The sequence below is a fragment of the Tiliqua scincoides genome, chromosome 3 (assembly GCF_035046505.1).
Source record: "Tiliqua scincoides isolate rTilSci1 chromosome 3, rTilSci1.hap2, whole genome shotgun sequence".
In the NCBI taxonomy this organism is placed as follows: Eukaryota; Metazoa; Chordata; class Lepidosauria; order Squamata; family Scincidae; genus Tiliqua; species Tiliqua scincoides.
Genome location: NC_089823.1, coordinates 95078946 through 95102877, shown reverse-complemented (window position 1 = coordinate 95102877; position 23932 = coordinate 95078946). Strand labels below are relative to the sequence as shown.

Here is a 23932-nt window from a genome sequence, read left to right as displayed (position 1 = left end):
GTTGCCCCTCCCCCCCACTATAGGATGTAGTGTGCTCTTTCAGCAATGCTACATCATGTAGGCTGGTGGGGGATAAGTTTCCCTCCTTTCTCACTATGGAGACTAAGAAAAATTTTGTTAAAAATGACAAGCTGGAAAGATCCTGAGCACTAAAGCTCACAAAAACATTATGCAGGATATCTTCTACAAGTCTTTTTAACTCTAAACAGACTGGCTCATAAAGATCTAATGCTAGCTTTTAGATACTGGAACAGCTTCAAGCCCTGTTGTGAAACACCTTCATTAGCAGTTCACTCTTCCACATAAAGACATGGTTCAGAGCCAAGTGGTACTACTGAAGGAAACTGGAGGCGGAAAGAGCGGCTTGTGCCACAACTTTCTCCAGTGGTACATGTTGGGCCTGGCTAGACAACCCACGTAGCTGATAGGAACACTAGTCCGCACCCAAGCCATCCTCTGCAGTCATTGCTTTTCTCCCCTCCCCCTATCTCCGCAGGGAGCTCTGTTCCCTTTGCCCAGAGGGTATATTGAGAGTGCTGAAATTTATTCAAAATCAAATTTTATTTTTTCCAGCCCTCGACACCATGCCAGATATTTGATGCAGTCCTCCTGCCAAAAAGTTTGAAGAGCCCTGCTCTAGTCCATGACGGTACATTTGGGGCAGGGCATCCAGGAATTGTCGTCAGGTATAAGGAAAACATGCTGCTCTCCTCCCTATTGTATGGAAAGCCATGGTATGTTTACTGGGCAACTGGGGGGGAGGGATCAGCAGCCACAGCAGAAGACAGATATTCTCTGGGTGCAGCCACAACTGCACGGCAAACAGGAACTCCATGTCCTCCCCTGCCTGACTTCTGGATGTGTATATTCATTAAGCTGGTGTGCATATTCACTTCCATGCATGCATCTTGGGGGAACCCACAATGACCTTTTACCAAAGGGCCTATCAAGCTGCTGCTGGCTCTGTTCTCCAAGTGTTCTTCCACAGACCTCTCCAGATATGGAATGCACACCAAGAGAATCTGTTTCTATTTAAAAATATACAGCATTAAGGAATGCTGAGATTCCTGTCAGCAAATGCACATGAATTCCAGAGAATGCAATAGATCTGAAAGTTCTGAAAGGAAGCAAACAATAAATACAATGTTTGCTGTCTCTCAAGGTTAAAAATGCTATGCGTGATGACCCACTCCATCTTCTGAAGTCAATCATTGGTTAGAGTTTTAGACCGCAGAAATTATGCTCATGACTAACTTACAATGATAGCTGTGAAGAGAGGAATGGATCACATGCTTTCATCTGCACACCATGGAAAATTACTGTGCATGAGACAGTAAAATAAAGTGTGTAGGTCCTTGCGTCACAAAACTCTTGCCTGCTTCTTAGCTCTCTGAATTATTATTATGCCGATATACATGATTCTTACAGCAAAATTAAAAGGTAGGAGTCCCTGCCCAATAAGTTCGCAATCAAGCATTTCACAATAGAAAGGGATCAGAGGTAGAAAAGGATATGAACAAAAGCAACTGATTTACTCTATTGCATTTCAGAAGCGGCATTATGCACCTTTTGTGGAAAGATGGAGGTTTTTATCATTTGTATTGAAATTATATTATTTGCTTTTGTAATATATTTATCGTAATGACCCAGTGGCTAGGAGGAAAGACAAATCTCCATATATTTGTTGCTCCCTTGTACTCTGCAGAAATCCTCTTATTAAAAACTTACTGAGGCTATAATTTTGTGCACAACCATGTTCGGGCTTTAGTTCTGTGGGAATCAAGAGATAAATATGCTTTACTGCAGCCAGAATTTCAGTAGTTTCCACAAGTAAAGACAGACAACCTTAGCTATCCTTTCCTTTTCAGGCAGCAGTCAGAGTGGAGATAATAAAATTCTTTTAGCCCAATCCTATGCATATCTTCTCAAAAGCAATTCTCATGATGGTGATTACCCCCAGGTAAGTGTGACTAGGATTGAAGCCTGAGAAAGTGACAGGGAAGTTTGGCCTTCAGAGTCCACTGCCTCACAGGCCTGGCTGCTTGCTGCTTCTGGGAGCAGCCAGGCCCTATCTCTGGCATGTTGCATTTGCAACACACCACAAAGAGTCTTATGCCGCTGGAATGCATGTTCCAGCGGTGTAACTGAAGGACTGCGTGGTGAGTCAACTAAGGTTGCGCTTACCAGCTCTTGAATACCCAACTGGTCTAATGCTAACTTAGGGGTCATATGGGCCATTCAAATACTGAAGTACGATCACATGAAATTCAAGGTAGAGATTGTGGAAGACACAAAGTTGCGCTTGTCTTCTTCTCTCCATTTCTCTTCGTCATTCCAGTTCTGAGCCTTCCCACCCCTTCTCCCATTTTTCAACTCAAAGTTCAGAATATGGAGGAAAAACATCAGCTGCAGTATTTCTTTGTATAGGCAGAAAAAGTCCAAGAAAACTGTAGATTAGATTAAGGTAGAAGGAACAATGGGCTGGTCTGTGGAATTAAAGGGAGATGGAGGGAGGGGAAAATCAGTAATGTGTATTTCAAGTTACTGAAGACAGTTATTAGACTGGAAAAACTATCAGCTGAGGCCACGGGCATGTTGTTGGGGTCACAGAAGATGTATTGGTGAGAACAGCTGTCTCTGCTATACACCTGTATGAAGGTTTGTGCAAAGGTACTTAGGTTTCGCAAATGTCGTTACTCCTTCCCTTACTCAGGTGCCAGGGAAAGATATTCTACAGAAACAGACATGATGCTCAGAGCAAGGAAACATCCTGTGATCACATCTTGGAGCTAAATGGGTTTTTGCTCCAGATAAGCACAACAGCCATTTGATTGCTAAGGAACCTCAATGCACTACTTTAATTTTATAGGATTGCCTAAAAATAGCATTCTACTTCTTCCCTCCACCCTCAGAGGACATTTTCTCAATAGGAAAGGGTTATTGGATTAGTCCAGCAAAATGACGTCAATGAAGACAATAAACCCTCCTGTGTGCAATTTTTAACGGTCTTCAGAATGTAGAATAAAGTGTTCTCCATGCAGCTTCATGTTCTGAGAAAGGGAGATGAATTTAAATGACTGTTCAGAAAAATCACAAACACTCATGCTTACAAGACCCAATGATTTTAATATTTTCAAATGAATGTATTTAGGATCGCAATCTTACATACCAAACTTAAACCACATCTACTTAAACATTCATTTCAATACAATTTGTTTTCAAGTACACATGCTTCAAACCACAGGAGAACATAGTCGTGCTACTATAAGCATAAGCAAACCATAGACAGTCCTGATCTGGAGATTAAATGGAAGGTCAAATTAAAAACGTAAATTCATCAGCAAATACCAAAAACAAGGAGGGAGGGCTCATTCTGATATTACTTTTCCCCCTGAACTTCTACGTGCTATCGGATTTTGAAGGGCTATTGGAAACATGTATAGAAGGTAATGACTATACCAGGATAAGTATAAGCCTGGGCTTATTTGAGTACATATCTTCCTGCTGAGCTCTCACCCTTCTATGCATGATAAAGAGTGAAAGTGGGGAAAAGTAAATGCATGTCCAAGTCTCAGCTCCTGATCTCACTGAACTTGAGAACTTGCATAGACTGAAAGAATGACATGCACTACGAACCCACAAAATACTAATCAAAGTGTGTTTTCAAGATAAGAACATGTTCTCATGCCCAGCGGCAGGCCTGAACAGTGGCAGGGGGGCAAATGCCCTGAGCGCTGTGTCCATGCAGCATTCCAGACCACGAAGAAAGCCTTCTGAGGCAATCTTAAACAGTAATTCTGGTTTCCTGGAAGTACTGTTTAAGATCATGGGTAAGCCTCAGATCACTTTCCCAGTCATCTGGAATGTCGTGTGAAGCTCTGTAGCACTGGGTAAATATGGGGGGCACAGTGTGGGGTAGTGGCATCGTGGACCTTTGCCCTAAGCACATCGAGGGGCAGGTCCTTTACTGCTTGTGCCTTTGTGGGGAAAAGATGAGAAAGGAGGCCAAGATTTTGCATTATTATTGCTAGATTTATACTGTGACAGAAACCTTTACCTGGAAATAAAATAGATTTCTCAAAGTCTAGATAAATGTACTGTAGAAAACTGCTGGGATACTTTTGAAAAGTTCTCTGTTATTCAAAAAAAAAAAAATGTTACCATAGTGATTTCTCCACTATTTTGGTCCTGAAAACTTCTTCCTGGTCCAGGTTTACAGTACAGTAGCAATCCCGCATCTTGTTTGGTCCTGGATACGTAGGAAGGTTTTTGGCTTCCCCTAAAGATAAAAAAAAGGTAGAAATTAAAGTTAGAAAAATGTACTTAAGCTGAACAATGTTCTTATGGTCTTTAAAACTATTAATACATTTTCTCAGTTGTGAAAGCAGGATCTCAGCAATTTCATATTAACTGTTGTTTTACAGATTAGATGACAACACTTCTTAGGTCTTTACTCCTATCAGAACACACTTTTAAAATGCCCAAGCACTGGGCTACACTATAGCTAAGGGATGACAAGAAGGCCAATTCTATGCTTGGGATCATTAGGAAGGGTATTGAGAACAAATCGGCTAGTATTAAAATGCCGTTGTACAAATCTATGGTAAGGCCACACCTGGAGTATTGTGTCCAGTTCTGGTCGCCGCAACTCAAAAAAGACATAGTGGAAATGGAAAAGGTGCAAAAGAGAGCGACTAAGATGATTACGGGGCTGGGGCACCTTCCTTATGAGGAAAGGCTACGGCGTTTGGGCCTCTTCAGCCTAGAAAAGAGACGCCTGAGGGGGGACATGATTGAGACATACAAAATTATGCAGGGGATGGACAGAGTGGATAGGGAGATGCTCTTTACACTCTCACATAATACCAGAACCAGGGGGCATCCACTAAAATTGAGTGTTGGGCGGGTTAGGACAGACAAAAGAAAATATTTCTTTACTCAGTGTGTGGTCGGTCTGTGGAACTCCTTGCCACAGGATGTGGTGCTGGCGTCTAGCCTAGACGCCTTTAAAAGGGGATTGGACAAGTTTCTGGAGGAAAAATCCATTATTGGGTACAAGCCATGACGTGTATGCGCAACCTCCTGATTTTAGAAATGGGTTATGTCAGAATGCCAGATGCAAGGGAGGGCACCAGGATGAGGTCTCTTGTTATCTGGTGTGCTCCCGGGGGCATTTGGTGGGCCGCTGTGAGATACAGGAAGCTGGACTATATGGGCCTATGGCCTGATCCAGTGGGGCTGTTCTTATGTTCTTATGACAACAGAGAGTGTCAGCCCAACCCTATCCAGGATTGGTCTGCCTGCTAGTTGCAACAGCAAAAGGTGCTTTCACTGTCACAAAATGGCCACCAACAGTAAACTTTATTATTCTTTTAGCAAACAGATTTTATTTAAAAGAAAATGAAAGAAAGCTCAAAACTACATTTTCTAACAAAAAGTCAGGGGTAGAAAAATGATGACAATTTTAAAAATCACTATTGATGTGAAGGGTTGTATACTGGGCATATAATTTCCTTTCATGCCAAAAAAAACTGGTGAACCCAACTTGATAACATTTCCTGTGCTTAAAGTGTCTCAGCATAAATAACTATTCCAAAGGAGAAACATGTTTGCAGATAGATAACATTTTTAGAGCATCACAATATGCCTTGTTGATACTAATGAGGAAATGGACCTGAAAGGAAAACAAGTTTATGGTGTTGTGTTTGTGCTTTCATTTTCCTCATACAATAAAGATTCTTCCCAGTGATTAATTTTTATCAGTGTTTGTCAATCAGTGGTACTGGTACCACTAGTGGTACTTGAGGTAGTGTCCAGTGGTATTCCTGGGACCCGCAGCAGCACTAATAGGCTCTGCTTGGCAGGCAGAGCTCCAGTGTGCACTTTTTGCACACTCCTGTTTGCCCTGAGCCTCTTACAGGTATTTGCCGCATTGCCATAAATGCATCACTGCCTAGGTGGGGCTTGTTTTCACTCTAAAGCAGGGGTGCCCAAACCCTGGCCCGGGGCCCCCTTGTGGCCCTCAGGGACTCCCAATTCGGCTCACAGGGAGCCCCCAGTCTCCAATGAGCCTCTGGCCCTCTGGAGACTTGCTGGAGCCCGTACTGGCCCGATGCAACTGCTCTCAGTGTCAGGGCAACTGTTTGCCCTCTCACGTGAGCTTCCACTGCTTACTGTGTCACGTCTGTGATGCAGCAGAGGCAGCAAAGGAAAGGCTGGCCTTGCTTTGTGCACGGCCTTTTATAGGCCTTGAGCTATTGCAAGACCTTCATTCATTTATATAAGTTCAATCGCTAATATATTCATTTATGTAAATTTATTCAAATTTGAAATGTAAATTAATTTTTTTTCTGGCCCCCGACACAGTGTCAGAGAGATGATGTGGCCCTCCTGCCAAAAACTTTGGACACCCCTGCTCTAAAGCAACAGAAACGCAGGGTTAAGTCTGAATAGGGATCATAGTGTCAAAGTATGGAGTGTTCAACCCTTAACTTTGATGTTTTGACACCAAAAAATGTGTCACAGTTACCGTTTAACCCTGAAGGTGTGATATGCAACACTGGCATCTTTGGGTGCCCATAACAGGTAGGAAGATATTTTTCAAGGTGAAATGATGCAAAAGGTAATAGGCTAAACATCCTCTATCTCATGTGCCATAATCTCAACCCAGATCTGGCCTCCCATGCCTCCAATTGGACAATGATGCTTTTTAAAATTCTAGTTTGGCTTTGACTGCAACAGTGCAACTTGAGAGTATTGCTCTATGACTCTGTGTCAGCACTTCAGCCTGCAGAGAATGTTGCACTGAAAATGTCTGAGAGGACAGGCGGAGCCTTAGCCTTTGGACAAATGCGGGAACTGTAATACGATTAGTAACACCAGCCAAAACTATCCCGTTGAACCAACGGACAGGCAGTGTTCCTTAAAAACTACAGAAGGTCTGAGTCAAGTTGACCAGCTGATCTGTGCAATTACTACAAGCCCTGCTCTCCTTAAACACAGACTACTTTCACCACATTCTTCCTCTTGAGACTTGTGAGCCTTATCCTTAGCTGCATAGGAGTCAGGTCTGACATCCAATTAACAAATCTGCTATCAAGTATCCCCAGGGGTGTCCACCACTTTTACTTCATTATGAATTATCTACTCCTTCCACCCTCTTAAGTCTTATTTTACAGTTTCAAGCCTCTTTATGAGGAGACTAAAGCATTTGGGGCTTTTTAGTTTAGAAAATGAGACACACTAAGAGGGGTAACAGAGATTATAACATTAAGAAAGGTAGGAACATTTTTCTGCCTCATAATACTAGAACTCAGAGTGATTCAAAGAAGCTGAATAAGTTCAGGGCAGACAAAAGGATGGAATTCTTCACACAGTGCATAATTAATGTGCCACAATGACTATGACAAGATGTGGTAACACCCACAAACTTATGCAGTGTTAAAAAAAGGAAGAGACAAATTCATACTATCAGTGGCAAACAGCTGTGACAGCAAAATAGAGCTTCCCTTTGGAAACCTGATATAGGACATAACAACATGGGAAGAGCACTGTCATATCCAGAGTGTGAACATCCAAAGCAACTTGTTAGTTGTTCTTGGAAAGAGAATGCTGGACTTCATGGTTCTTGATCTGATCCAGAAAGACAATTCTTAAGTGTTTAAGAACAGCACTGTAAAGGGGAATAAGTGATTTCCTAAGTTCTGTACACACACAAGTGTAGATGCCAGATCCTCTCAAAATTCAGCCTGCACTGCCTCCATACTGTCTTCGGACTTATAGGAGGAGACCCACAGGCATCAGGGGCCTATGCAAAGGTAAGAAAACAAATGTTCCCTTACATTGAGGATATCTCCTAATCCCCCCCCCCCCCCACTATCCCATGTAGCAGTCACCTCCATGGCACAGCTACATGGAGCAAACGGCTGGGAGAAAAGACTGGGGCATTAGAAAAATGAGGTGGCAAATTAATCTCCAATATGGCTATAAAGGGAGTGGAAAGAAAAGAATAATTTATTTTGAATTTAAATTTACATTTATTTAATTTAAACATTTCAAACAGCAGCTGGTCTATCTATGCCAGAATTTGATTACAAGTATTAATACACTGAAACTCAAGCAGAAAAACAGATATTAAAAAGGGAGATGAGAACCAACAATTATCAGTAATTCAATGCCTATGAAAAACACAGACTTATAAGAAAGCTACTAACAACATAAACAGAGAAACAAAATGACGGTAGATGCTGCCAAATACCATTTGCTTCAACTTTTACTTTGGGATTTTATCCATCTACTATACGCTTGTAACCATTCAGAGAAAAACAATTGTTTTCACGCTTCCTAAAACATTTGACTGAGTCATGTCCAAAAGTGTTATTGTACCATTTGATTTAAGCCTGAAACCAGAATAAATCTGAAAAAATCACTTTCTAATAAATCAGTAAAAAACTTTTTTAAAAGGAAGTGCCATGTCATCTTGAAAGATGACGTACTCCTTCGCAGTAATAGGTGGGAACAGGGCACTTGTGCAATAGGATTCTTGAAATTCTTGATCAGATGATTTCTGATTTCCGTTTACTACAATTATGACCTTATATTTTGAGACCACCACTGTGAATCAGGATGCCTCACTGATTCAAGTACGACATCTTTAGGTATTGCAATTTTTCCCAGTTCTTTCTGCAAGTTCTTCAGCTCTAATACTCTTCCTACATGACTGATACAATTCTCAAACAACTATGTGAAAGCCATTGTGTGCATGGCATGCAGATATACTAGGACAGTGGTTTCTGAACTGTCTACTTTTGGGAATGTCTTTCTATGTTGGCTTGTCTGCCCTGTTCATTGCAGAAGTTTCAGGAATTTTATATAGCTTACAACTCCTATTTGGGCAACCTGAAGGAAAGTAATGTGACTGTGAATGCAATTCAGACCTGGCGATGGGCTGGCACAGGTCCCCTGCGTTGGCCCAGGAGTGTCTTAATTGTGCTGCAAAGCACATTCACAACTATTCTGTTGCTGGCTGGGCTGACACAGAGGCCCTCACCAGCTCCCAGATCCAGAGGGGGTAGGTTTGCACCAGCCTGGGCAGGATGGCACAGGGGGTGGGAGGGTGTCATAGAAGTAGGGATGGGGTTTTAGGGAGGGGAAGGATGGACAAGGAGGAAGATTAGGCCCAGGAGTGGGTGGAACCAGCTGAGACAGCAAAGGCTGAATCCTAACCCCCGTCCCTGGCTAAGGCAGCCGAACATAAGAACATAAGAACATAAGAACAGCCCCACTGGATCAGGCCATAGGCCCCTCTAGTCCCACTTCCTGTATCTCACTGTGGTCCACCAAATGTCTCAGGAAGCACACAAGACAACAAGAGACCTGCATCCTGGTGCCCTCTCTTGCATCTGGCATTCTGACGTAGCCCATTTCTAAAATCAGGAGGTTGTACATACCCATTATGGCTTATAACCCATAATGGATTTTTCCTCCAGAAACTTGTCCAATCCCCTTTTAAAGGCATCTAGGCCAGATGCCATCACCACATGCTGGGGTAAGGAGTTCCACAGACCAACTATACGGCGAATAAAGAAATATTTTCTTTTGTCTGTCCTAACTCTCCCAACACTCAATTTGGGGTGGCTAGGGCACAGGCCACTCAACCTGGTTGTTCCCACACAAGTTAGAATTGGGCTGCCCACCACTTAAATGTACCAGCAGGTTACTCTGCATACGCACAAATGTTCTTGTTAAGTCCTAGGACTAAACCCTGGTGACATGATTCAGTTAAAGCCTGTGCTCACCCCTTACACAGAAAGAAGGTCCAATTCTGGATAAAAATTGTAAAGGTGAAATGATTTCCTAGAAGTAAAATTTCCTCCAAAAAAAAATTCTCTCTTTTTTTTTTGTAAATAACTGGCAGATGAGAATTAAGGACAATTATTGTTTAAACATATCTACACCATAGCACTCTTTATATGAAAGCATGAACGGCACAGCCCCATGCAGCAGCTGCAACTTTTTCAGGCTGCAATCCTAAGCACGTGCATATGGGAGTAAGCCCAACTGAATGCAGTGGGACTTACTCCCAAGTAAATATTCACAGGATCCGGCTGCAATTCTTATAATTTAATCTGCTTGACAACATAACAAGGTGCTGGCAGGCAATGTTCAAATTAGGAACAGGTCAGTTGAAAATCTAGGGTTCAGGCAGTTGAATCACTATGCAGATGGCTCTGAGTGACCTGATTTAGAAGTCTAATACTGCCTGCCTTTTGACAGTTAGAGGCATGTGTGTGTATCTATACACACGCACGAAGGATTTTTGCTCAATTTAATATATTGCAATAAAACAATACAGATAATCCTAGTTAAGGAAATTCAATAATTTTAATCACAACCATTTCCAAATACACTACAGTGTCACAGCTGATGAGATTTTGCTGGAGAGGTAAAGGAGTGTGATGCAAAAGAAAATAAGTGGGGCTGGTTGAGTAGCATTATGCAGAAAGTGAAAAGGAGGAAGACAGTGCTAACAGTACAATAGTTGCAAAATGCACAGTGTTATTTTAATTGAAGCACACCTTCATTTTCATTTTCTAAGCCACCAGATTCAAGTTGTTTTGGACTGCATTGTACAACATGAGCAGGGTTGTACTTACTACTGTAATAATGAACTATTTAAGAGTATAAGGAGTCTGGTACACCTTTGGTCACCTTACTTTAGCTCCCATTCAAGGCAGCTGCATCCCTCTAGATTTCACAGGAAAGGCCTGAGCATAATCTAGAATCCTGCAAAAATCCAAATAAGATTTTTTTCCATGCTGTTTTAGTACTACCATAAGTATTTTTGCCTGTACAGTTGGGAACCAAAAACACAGCAAACAACTCTGGAAAGCTGAAACAATACACAAGTACCAGCAACCATTACGGTATCTAAGTGCTTTTAATACACACATCTAACCCAACTTCTCTGATGAAGACATGTGCATTGAGCAATCTGTTCGGTTCAGACATATGTGAGTAGGTTAAACAAGCTGGATTCCCCACTAGCATCCTATTTTTATCCACCATCAGCTTTGCCTAAAAATCTGCAGGAGGCTTAAAAGCCTGCATTGTTCTTGCATTTCCTCCAGCAAGCTGGACCAATAAATATCATTCCAAACAGCTCTTTCACAGCTTGTATGCCATTTTAGCATTTATGTTGTTCTTGATATCGACAGTTAACAGCATGGAACTGTGGTCTCATTTTCTATTTCAGTCAGATGTTCTTGTTAGAACTTTCTCAGCAGTGTTCGGCAGCAGTTATTTTAAAAGTGGAGCATGTTAATTACACATATAGCATTGTAAAAGCTTGCATGGTTCAACTTCATATGGGGTTATGCATTAAGCTCTCTTAACCATGCTTGATCCCATGGTCTCCACTTGAGCCGCTTGTACAGATACTGACTTCAGTACTTCAAAGCCTCCATGCTTTATATGAAAGGCTGTTTCCTTGTTATATTGCCTAAAATAAGAGATGCTGTGCTACTTTAGAGGATGTTAGCTGCCACATCTAGTTTCTTCCAAAAGAGACAAACAGGGCAATCCTACATGTGTCTATTCAGAAGAAGGCCCTTCTGAACTCAATGAGACCAACTTCCAGAAAAGTATGCATACAGTTGCAGCCATACTTACATGGCGTAAACTCCATTGAACACAGTGGGCCTTACTTCTAAGCAAATGTGTAAAGGTAGGACAGCTTTAACAGCTGCTATCAGGGTTATTTTGAGGAAAATAAAAGAGTGGCCATTCATCACTTACCAAAAACAGCATCTCCATGGTGTAATAATTACGCAGACTGAGAAACTATAGTGTATATAGCAACACATTTCCTGAATTTGCCCCGTGGTGAGGCCCACCTTATAAAAGTCATGTTAAATATTTATTGTTCCCTCATAATTTTCTAGGAGTAAAATCCATTTTGTACAGAGCTTTTCCAAAGAAGCTGCTGCCACCAAATGTGATCTCCCTAGAATGGGCTTCATGGATTAGTCTAATGTTCTTCATTACAGGACCTGAGCTGCTTGAGTGTACAATGCATGAACTCAATTTGTTTTTCATACTGTTTTAATAGTCTGGAAAACAAATACACCATATTGCATGCCCCATACTGCCACTATCAAACATTTCAGATTTGGAGCTGTATAATTTCTTTTGCTTATTTTTTTTTTAAGATAATTTCTAACCAATAAAAGTTCTGAAACAGCTAAGCATCTGTTAAGGAAAGTATTAAACAGAGAAAAAAAGGGCAGCCAAGAGGAAGCAGCTTTATCGTATTTTCCCCCTTGTGCTGTGATCCAAAGGGATAGTAATGTCAAGTTACATAAGAGCAGTACAGCAGGATCAGCACAAGGGTGCATCATGTCCACTATTCTCTTCAACAACAGCCAACCAGATGCTTTTGCAAAGCCCACAAGCCCGGCTCAAAAGTGTCCTGTGGTTTAACCAGTTACTGATCCAAAAGAGGTCCTACCCTCTTATCTCTTGAATATGCCAAAAATATTTTGACAAAATCATGCACCAAAGACTCACAAGTAAATTAAGTGGTGAGGGATATCCCACTACCAGCCCACTACTTTAGTCCCTATGACTCCACTTCCTTCTTCCCTCCCAGACTCCACTTGGACTTGCACCAGCCAAAGAGATGGCACAGATCTGGGCAGACCCATAGGGCAACAAGCGTTTTACCTTGAGATAAGAGAACCCCTTCTTCAAGGAGGCCTCCTGATTCCCCCACTCCACTAACAGCACCAATAGCGGGGGATAGGATTGGGGCATTAGTCATTGTTACCTTTGCCCAAATGTGAGTCTGGCATGGATATCTGTCCAATAAATTGACAGTTAAGTGTCTGATGCAAATAGTTTCTTCATTTTCTCTAATCTCCCTATCCTCCCTCAGTAATCTGTTCTCATTTTTGTTGCCCAGTTGACTCCCTTGCAGATTTCATTTCCTCTGATATATTGAAAGACCTTGCAGTAAGGTAAGACCTTGAAAGACTCTGCAGTAAGACCTTGCGGGGGAGGGGAGAAGCAGCGATGCAGTCACCAGATCGCGTCGCTTTGGAGGGGCGCAGGGCCTTGGCTGTACTCACCACAGCCAACAGCAGCTTTCCAGGGGTACGGGGAGCCCTGCACCAGCCTCTACAGGGCTGCCCAACATGTGGAGACTGTGAAAATAATGACTACAACCCACTTCCGGTTTTGCAGATGCAAATGAGAAGTGGGTTGTGATTGTTAGTTTCACATTCTCCACAATTTTGGGGAGCCCTGAGGAGGCTGGTGTGGGGCTCTCTGCATCCCTGGAAAGCTGCTGTTTGCTGTGGTGAGTGCAGCCAAGTCCCTGAGCCCCTCCACAACACAATCTGGTGATCGCATCGCTGCCTCCCTCCTCCCCAGGGGAAGAGACCAGGGCTCTCTAGCTGGGCGTCGCAATGCTCCTGTTTGAGGACCACTGGAGAAGTTTCCTATTTGGAAATTAAATGTGACCATGTTGGACTAAAGTTATTTTTACAGAAGCAGTATAAGACAGGAAATTAATTAATTTTATAAGTATCTGTAAGTATATGGTTCAAACCCTACATTGATTCAAACTTAGTCCACTTCAAAGGGCAGGCCAAGAGGATCGCAACACCACCAGAATGGCCCCAATCCGATGAACATGGGCCCCAACAAACACTTGGAAAGAAGTCACCCCCCCCCCCAAGCTGACAAGGAAAATGCATTGAGCCCAAGGAAAGTGAAACTGAGTTTATTCATGAGTAGGCAACCATGCCTCTGCATTTCAGATGAGGAACATTCAACCTGTACTGGACTAGATGGGCCCTTCTTATGGCTTTATTTCTGAACACCATCAATGGTTCCCAAACATTTTAGCACCGGGACCCACTTTTTAAAATGACACTCTATCAGGATACACCTAGCTTTATGAAACTTTAAACAGTTTCACCTTACCAACTGCTCAAGCCTCAGTTTTATCATTTTTACTATGGTGGGGGGAGAGAGACTGCTTTCTGGAGTGCCTGTTGAGCTTCATTGGATGGAGATCATTTGAGCAGCCTTGGGAAGGGCCTCAGAAACGCCTCCCAGAAGTAACAGGAGAACATCTCCTGTCACGTCCAGGAGCTTAGGACCGTCCCTCCATTGTGGTTTGGAACTCGCAGTGAGTTAAATCTGTGGGTCCCAAATCCACAAATATGGAGAACAGACCCATATATCGGTCAGTCTTCTACAGTAAGTTACAGAACTGTAAAGATTGTCTTTTGAGTTGATGGAGATGAGTCATTCAGAGGCTGGCCAATTACAAAAGCTACTTAGAATATACTGTTGGGTATAAGTCACATGTTTCAAAATTTTAAGGAGTACAAGAGATATTCCTACACGCTTCAGGCAGTTTTGTATAAAAAAAGAATCGGGGGGCTAGTCTTTGCACCTGGACAGAAGAACAAGTATAAACATGAATATGAAGCTGAGAGAGAACAACAGATTTTTACTTTGGACAATGTTTCTACTGCTGCAGTAACATCCAAAAGGGACGAGGGGGGGAGCAAGCTTCAGAATCTAGCTTGTGAATCTTTCCTGTTCCCTAATGGAGATTCTCAGCAGCTCCAATAATGGAAAATGAGAAACTTGTGTATCTGAGTGACAGCGGTGCTGCATCATCCAAAGCTACTCAGAGATGCTTATGTTAGACACATCATGCTTTCAGAGAAAGCAAGAGATTCCAGCAGTAATGAGTAAGTAAACATCAGACGTTTCTCAGCAGTAGTTTTCTGTTTCCAGTATTCCTGTAAACCCTTTGGCTGCTAAAAAAAAGTGAAGGGATAATAATACTTAAAAATAATTACAAACATGTGACAGAAACTGAACTTCATTAAGAGATCCACCCTCAGACTTTCCTCATTCTTGTCAACTAGTTACAAAAGCACTAGTGTGGTGCTGTATCTCTATCATCACCATTATCAAGAATATTTAATACATAAATATTAAAGGAGGTGTAAGTTGCTGCCTTGCTCAAAGAAGCTAAGTGGGAGTAACCCTGGCTGCTATTTGGAAGAGAGACCAACAAGGCTGATAAACTGTGGAGAGGATGGAGCCACAAGGAGATGATGTCGCTGCTGAACCCTGGGCTGTGAGACGGCAAAAGAGACAGTGTGTTAAGCCATGAAGTGGAGGAGTGTGGAGGTAGTAACAACAACAATAATAGAGCTTGGTGATAGCATGCCTATGTGAACCACCTTGGGTCTCTAAGGGCACAATTCCTAACCAGGTCTACTCAGAAGTAAGTCCTATTTTGTTCAATGGGGCTTACTTTCAGGAAAGTGCGGTTAGGATTGCAGCCCAAGACTCTCACTCATAAGAGTCAGTGAGAAAGTGTATAGCAATCATTAACAACAACAACAAACCACTTTTCAACAAAATTGTTCACAAAGAGGTTTGCAGACAAAATCAAATAAGTGGTTTCCTGTCCCAAAAGGGCTCACTGTCTAAAAAGATGCAGAAGAAGATAATGCCATCTCTATTGTTCTACATACAGTCTTGCACCATTTGGAACAATGGGGTACATATGTACAGTTGTTATTTGTGGATTATAGTTCTGCTTTTAATACCATTCCATCTAGCAGGCTGTTTTTCAAAATGTCCAGTTTGGGCATACAGCAAGTCTGTGGATAAAGGACTTTTTGACAAACAGGCCACAGTCAGTTAGGATGGGGTTTTATTCTTCTACTCTGATACTGAATATAGGAGCTCCCCAAGGCTGTGTGCTGAGCCCCTTCCTTTATTCCCTGTATACATATGACTGTACCCCATCACATGACACCAATGCAATCATAAAATTTGCAGATGATACTACAATGGTGGGGTTCATTAGTGGGACTAATGTGCCTGTTTATAGGAAGGAGGTACAAGGTTTGTTACTGTGGTGCAAAGAAAATAATCTTCACACTTCTCAGGACATCTTTACATCTCGCTGTCTGCAGAAATCATACAGTATTCTTAGAGATTCCTTCCATCCAGCTCATAAATTTTTTGAATTGTTGCTTTCGGGTAGACAATATAGAACTATTAGAGCATGCGCCACACAATTTTTGAACAGTTTTTATCCTATAGCTATAATTACATTGAATAAGGAATTTAAAATTACCACCAAAAAGGTAACAAAGTTTGTTATCAGGCTCTTGGGCAATATGGTTTTGCTTAATATTGTGATTGTTGTAGATAGTTTTTTATGTCTGTATATCAATGGTGCATCAAATTTCGTTTTGCTTTAAGTACAATGACAATAAAGTAATCTAATCTAAACGCCAGCGAACAGCCACTAGAAAAGACACTGTGGCCCAAATCCTAACCAATTTTCCCACACTAACACAGCTGTGCCAGTGGAGCACATGCTGCATCCTGCAGTTGAGTGGCAGTCACAGAGGCCTCCTCAAGATAAGGGGATGTTTGCTCCCTTACTTTAAAGCTTCATTGCCTTGACCTCAGTGCTGAAAAGTTGGTGCTGTGCTGGGGTGAAGAGGGACAGTTACTCTCCCCCTGCTAAATCTAAAAGGAACACCACTCGAAAAAGTGCTCTTTGCCCAGTTAGTAGTTCAAGCAGCTATGTTCAACCAGTGTGCCACAACACGTTGCTGTGCTGTGAATGATCCATAGGTGTGCTGCAGGAATTCGGGGAGGGTCATTTATTAGTAGGGCCACTGGGGGATGTGAGCCTTTGGCTGGCAGTGCGCCTTATCAATTGTAAAAAAACTGATGGTGTGCCTTGACAAGTTAAGTGCCTTCTCAGTGTGCCATGAGATGAGGGTGGCTGAAAATTGCTGAGTTAGAGGTTTATGAGAGATTGAATTTAATAAACAAAATACTATTTCCCACTGTGGCATACAAATCATTGGAAAGACAAAGATGCTGGCAGGAAGTAGTCCTCATTATCCGCTAGGATTTGGTTCTTGAAAACTTAGTGGATACCGAATCATTTAAACTATGGGAAAAACGGGATTAGTTTCCATGTGAACCTGCACCATACCTTCTATGAACTTTGTGAATCTCAATCACATCTTGAAGTCTATGGGACTGGGTGATAGCAAGTGTTACAGGTCTGTACTTTGAACAGGCTACTCTGTCTATGCTTTTAACAATGACAGTCCATGGGACTTACTCCTGGGTAAGTGTGGGTAGGATTGCAGCCTAGGATTGTTAAAAATGTTCCTGCTCAATGATGTCACTTCCAGTCATGACAACACTTCTGGTGGGTCCTGACAGATTCTCATTCTAAAAAGTAGGTCCTGGTGCTAAACGTGTGAGAACCACTGCTGTATTCTGTCTCTTCCTCTCCCCCCTACATGGCACTGCCTTCAGCTCAGAAAGAGGCCATTGTCTCTTCTCCTCCTCTGACCTCTCTTACGCGGCCTGCCTGCCTGCTCTTAGCTGCCCTGAACCTGACCCTGATGCACCATCACAAAATTAGCAGATAATGAGAACAGAGTTGCAGATAAGGGGTAGGTGGCAATTCTACCCCTCGCAGTTAAGCAATAGCAAATTTGCATATAAGGAGAACTAACCATATAATTGTGGATACCACTACATCCGGCAGACAGTCTGGCCCATTCTGAAGAACAGTGTGTGATAGTGCTTTCCAAGGATTGTGGCCCAAAGCTTCATCACTAGATTGAGTGCAAGTCACTTTGAATATAAATATGATCAAGTCTCACCACACCAGCATGGGAAAGATCCCTTTGACTTGGTGAGCATTCAATCGTCGTTCTTATCAGATCTGCCTGCTCTTCAGATTAGATTTTCGAGTCAAAGTTTAGAAATTTTTTTAAGCAAACCATACTTCTATACATGAGCAACCAGATTTCTCTCTCTCTCTCTCTCTCTCTCTCTCTCTCTCTCAAACACACACACACACACACACACACACTTTCATTGTAACACACACAGGTTTTCATTATACGGAAAGAACATCAGTGAGAGTTTACAAGACATAACAGAAATGCCAACATATTACTAATCTAGTATACCAGTACACAAATTATCCTCTTGAGGGAAAAAACTCTAATCTTCCAGATAAGTGCTTGATAAGTACAAGGAAGTATTACTTTCAGATAACCATCCATTGTTATTCACCTTTGTTCACATGAGTACAGCTACACACTGATCAGACTGATTGCTTCTCCTCACTACTGTAGATTATTACTTTTATGAATTACATTTGACCTTATCCATTCTTAGGAAGCTCAGAGTTTCAATGTTATGCCCACAACAACACAGTAAAACTGAGGGGAAAAGTTATTGAAGGTGCATCCTAGCCAAGTGAAGATCTGAACTTTGGTTTCCCACATCCTAATACAACTCCCTAATCCAGGGTTTTCCAACCATCCCCCCCCCCCGGTACAATTTTTACTAAATATCACCTTAGTAGATACTTGCGTATACTACTTTTCTGAAAACCACCTTTATATTACGGTCAATTCTTGTTATCCACAGAGGTTAGGTTCCTGGAAAGCCATAGAGGATACTGAATCAACAGATACTGAAATACTGATCCAGTGGGATCAATGGGGTTGAGTAGCTAACTTGCTTTGGAATGCCAGCAGCAGATAGCTTCAGAATGGCCACCATGGATAGCTTCAGGATGGTTGCTGTGGATAGCTCCAGGATGGCTGTGGATTCAACAAATAGCTCCAGGATGGCTACAAAGAGCTCTAAAATGGCAACTGCAGATGCATAATGGCTGCTACAAATGCAGTGAATAGCATCAATATGGTCGTAAATAGCGTCAGAACGGCCACAGACAGCCATGAACAGGCAGTGGATGGCGCAACACTAGTAACACTCTTGTTCCCGGGGATAAGTGAATCCATGAGAATGAAGCACACAGACAGATAATTGACTATATTATATTCCACTTTTCAACAACAATTCACACAGTGGTTTACACAGTGGAATCAATAAAAAATAAATACTATATAGCAGTGTTTCTCAAACTGTGGGTCAGGACCCACTAGGTGGGTTGTGAGCCAATATCAGGTGGGTCCCCATTCATTTCAATATTTTATTTTTAATGCATTAGACTTGATGCTACCATGGTATGTGACTGCATTTGGGGAAATGCTACATGCCTGTACTTTTAACAAGCTCCTATGTATACCCTTTTGACAATGACAGTCAGTGGGACTTACTGCAGGGGAAGTGTGGGTAGGATTGCAGCCTAGGATTGTTAAAAATTTTCCTGCTTGATGATGTCACTTCTAGTCATGACATCACTTCTGCTGGGTCCTGACAGATTCTCATTCTAAAAAGTGGGTCCTGGTGCTAAATGTGTGGGAACCACTGCTATATAGGCATAACTTTCGCGAGTACTACTGCCCTCACAGATGGCTGTTGTTGCAGAAATCTATAGTTTGCTCCATAGTTGTCCTAGGCAAGGAATTTCTCTTGTTGTTGCTGCCTCCTTTTCTCTCCCCTGGCTCTGCACCCTTCTTGCCTGATCATGCCTCTCTGAAAGAGGCTGGCTACTGTATAGTCATGCCTTACTACCAGGGCAACAGGGGCAAGCAAAGCAGCATTATGCAATTCACATGTTACCACAGTGGTTCTGTAGATACTGCAAGGACAAGAATTATTTTCATAAATGTTTTTCTTTGTACTTCAGAATGATGAAACTAAAATCTACCTTGAGTTATGTTTTCCCTTCTTCTACTCTCCTTGCTTATGACCTTTATTTAATCATCAAAGTACTGTATATGTACATTCTTGTCAGCTACATCTTGGCAGGAAATTGCTTTGGTGGACATTACTATTTCCTATAAAATACTTCTCTCTTTATCAAATACTTCTTATAACTTGTACTTATTCCAGCTCTGCCATATTTACAATAAAGTGTGTCCAACACAGCATTACTGCTTTGTAATGCTGTTTAAAAATACTGTATAAAATAAGCAACTGAAATTAAAACCTCACTTAGATTTCGCAAGTAAACACCCAGAACATTCGAACATAATCAGAATGTCAAATAACTAATACAAGTGCTTTTAAATCAGAAAGGAGAATTAATCTCGATATTCAGGAGCTTAGCCTAATCAAGCTTAATTTAGTAATCTGAGAGAATGTTTATGTGCTCTTCTATTTCAGTTCTAAGTTGTCCTATAGTCAATGGCTCAGTTTAATAACAGATAACTGGCTCTCATTTGTTCACTTCCAACCAACCACTTTACCATGGAAAAATGAAGTACATACTCAGGCCAAGCAAAGGCAGAATGTACTGACCCAAATAAGAACAATTTTCTTATAGGAAAAATAGAGATGGAGGAGGGGGTGAAGAAACTGCCAAAATCCTAGGAGACTTACACCCTAATCAACTAAAATTTGACTGACTTGTCAACAGCCACACAAAGCAAAAGGCTATGAGCTCTTTTGTTTCTGAGATACAAGTTTCAAGAACTAAATGGAACATTGAGCCAAAGATTCACATATTCAAAACATTTGATAGCAAGACCCCACTTATCTTAAAATGTGGGATCCACACACAGTGAGAGCTTAGAAGTAGATGCTGAGGAGGAAAGGAATAGAGAGTGAACGTTAAATTTGCATTTTTTATTTCATGCTCCCAAAAACCAATCTGATGCAAACTGAGCATGTTCAGTGGCCCTCAGAACCCGTAACATGCGGAGGTGGGAACTGGGGAAAAAAACAACAGAACCATGGCAGAGCACCAGGGCAGGGGACAGGAGGAAACTGAGCTGCTTGAATCTTTGGTGACTAGACAGAGGCATTAGGGTTGAAGAGATGCAACCCATGAAAAGGAACAACCAAATTCGGCTCCAGCTGCTGATAAAAATTAGCATAAATTTCATCTTACTGAAAAAGCAGGTAGAAGAAAATAAGCAATGCTTTAGCATAATCAACTGATAACTGGATAAGAGTCGCTTTTTTGTGGTGCTCCTCTTACATTTAGCAGAGGGAGAGCAACTGTCCCATTTCACCCCAGCACAATGTCTTTACTAGTGGTTGTTTGCTGATGTTCTTCTGCATCTTTTTAGATTGTGAGCCCTTCTAGGACTGGAAGCCATTTTGATTTTTTCTGTAAACTGTTTTGTGAACTTTTTTTTTGTTGAAAAGTGGTATATAAATACTAATAATAATAATAAATGCATACTGTCAATAAAACACCAAACACGTGGTGTGATTTGTTTTTAGTACAGAATTTCAAAATCGTGACTAATCTGAACTTGCAGAAAGAAGTAGCCTTAATCTGAGAAATGAGCTCAGCCAAAACAGACTCATCATACAATATGTTGAATATGATAAAAGACAAATGCTAATTTGTGTCAAAAAGTTCAGCTATTTCTGAGGAAAAAAATGTGCTTATTCTGCCCCTTTGCAACCCATTATACCAGAAATTTCAACTGATATAATTAACAGATTTTTAGCTCAGATTACCTTATACAAACTTTACATTATGAACTTGTACTAATTCAGAAAATTGAAAATCAACATCATCACTGAAATTTGAAATTGCTGACAGGCCAAAATCTTTTTGGCCTAAGATTTCCTCTCTTTACAAAACAAATTATTAACATTGTTGTGCAAAATTCTCTGCAATGGTATACTTTTCCTCTTATTTCAAAATATTTGAAAATACTTCACCTAGTTTCCCCTAATGCAGGGCTGAACAAACCCAAGCCTGGGGGGTGGATCGGTCATTTGCACAGATCCATCTGCCTGGTGGGCGGATGTTTCCGTTTCACTTGGACGCTACGCAATGTCCTCCTCTTTTGGAGGACAGGGACACTCTGGGCAGTCACATCCACAGGACGTCCTGTTGCGCAGCCTTCTGGGACACCAGGCAGATGACACAACTGCCCAGAGCATCCCTGTCCTCCAAAAGAGGAGGATGTCATGCAGCACCTGAGCGGAATGCTCAGATGCAAAAAAGACGGAGACCGTGTTCTGGGAGCACAGTGGGTACAAGTTTGAGTGCCACTGCCCTAATGCTTCACCTAAGCATAAAAATCAAGGCAACCTAACCAAGGTTCTCAAAATACAAAGCAGAACTCCCTGTGAAGGTACTACATCTTGTTGCTGTAGAAGGTTAAACACCCCCCTGCCAAATCTAACCCAACACAACCCATGTTTTATGTTATCTCTTCAGTGAGCCCAGTGTCAAAATCAGATGCTTGCTCTGTGCCTTCCATATCCCAATCAGTATAAACATGGAAATTATATACTACCAAAACATACTGAATGATAGCAATGGAGGATGGCAAAGTTGATCTTACGCTTCTCGGTAGTCATGTAATTACAGACCATAGCACAGGCTACAGACTCATGTGCGTCTATTTCTTCTCTCTTCTGTTGACCTTGGCCTGCTCTGTGAATACAAATGTTGGGGTGTGTAGTCTTTGCTTTAGCTCAGAAACAAGTAGGGAAGAAAGGGAGCACATGAGTAATGCTTCCACTGCCCATTTCCACTTCAAACCACTGAAGCCACACCTACTACTTCTTGCATGTTGGAAAAGGAAGGTGTTGGGTCTGCAGCGGGAGCACATGCCTTTCACAACAGGTGGGAGATGTGCAAGCTCAGTGCTAGACATTCTAAACAAGCGTAGGAAGAGAAAGTGCAACTCTCTGCATTTGTTTATAACTTCTAAAGCCCATATCAATTACACACGGGAATCCCCCAATGAAAATGTTCTATAAAACTCATGTGAAACCAAAACGTCAGCAATAAGGGCAAAATCATGAGATTTAAAAAAAAGACATGGCTAGTAATCACATCCTTGGCTTTTTCCTCTCATTATTGTGTAACTTAGGAGCTGCCAATTTGATTAGCCCTCTTGATTATTTTATAGCTTGCTTATTTTATTTATTCAATTTATACCCCACTTTTCAACCACACAGGCACCTAAACTGGCTTACAAAATATAGAACAGTATCACAAACAATTAAAACACAGCATAAAATACATGTAAGTACATATAGCACAAATTTAAAAGTTAAAATATAAAAAACAATATACAACCAACCAACGTTAAAAACAAATAGCTTCAATGGCTCCATAATAAAAGAATAAGAGATCTTGCACATATCATTTAAAATACAGAGAAGCAAAAATATTTTACACACACTATTCTAAATAACATAGATTGAGCACAATCCTATGCTAAGACTAAGTATAACACTACTTCTAAGTGTTCGAAGTGTTATTTTACTCAGAAGTAAGCCCACTGTGTTCAGTAAGACTTAGGCTGTCATCCTATCTTACTCACTGGAAACAAAACCTTTACTCAGAAGACACAGAACTCAGAAGACCCACTGAATTCAACGAGACTTACCCCCCAGAAAGTGGGTATAGGATGGCAGCTATAAAGTACGTATCTTTTATGAATGTTGAAGATACCCAATTACTGACGATGGCTATATAATACACTTAATTTTAAAACTTCTGAACAGTTACACCGAAACATTAAAAACTTGGGAGTATGTGTTACATGAAAGATGATTTCAACTTGAACCTACAGTGTACCCCCTCATCCATGGTCCAGAACCACCCATGGTTTAGTGAAACCAGGGATACAAGGGAACGTTTCCCCCACTCTCCAGAGGTGAGATGAGCTTCCCTCGCCTCTACTACAACTACAACTACAACTCTGTATTTATACACCGCCTTTCTGGTCATCGGATTACTCCTCTGACTTTATTCAAGGCAGTTTACATAGGCAGGCGTTTCTAAATCCCTCAAGGGGATTTTTACAATCATAGAGGTTCTCTCTTTCAAGAACCAACAACATTTTAGATGGATCTTCCTGGTTTGGTCTCACTTTTGGCCTCCAGTTCTCCCACGCAGGCTTAACCACTTCAGGAAGCAGAATGCTGAACTTTATCAATCTAGCAGGTA

The 23932-nt window shown here is 41.5% G+C and overlaps 1 protein-coding gene across 1 annotated transcript in view; it reads right to left on the bottom strand.

Moving 5' to 3' along the window:
- RASA3 (RAS p21 protein activator 3) overlaps positions 1 to 23932 on the bottom strand; it is a 154806-nt gene that overhangs the window by 96591 nt on the left and 34283 nt on the right. The window contains exon 2 of the mRNA XM_066619056.1: positions 4162 to 4279. Coding sequence (XP_066475153.1) covers positions 4162 to 4279 — 118 coding nt within the window. The remainder of the gene's footprint in view (positions 1 to 4161; positions 4280 to 23932) is intronic.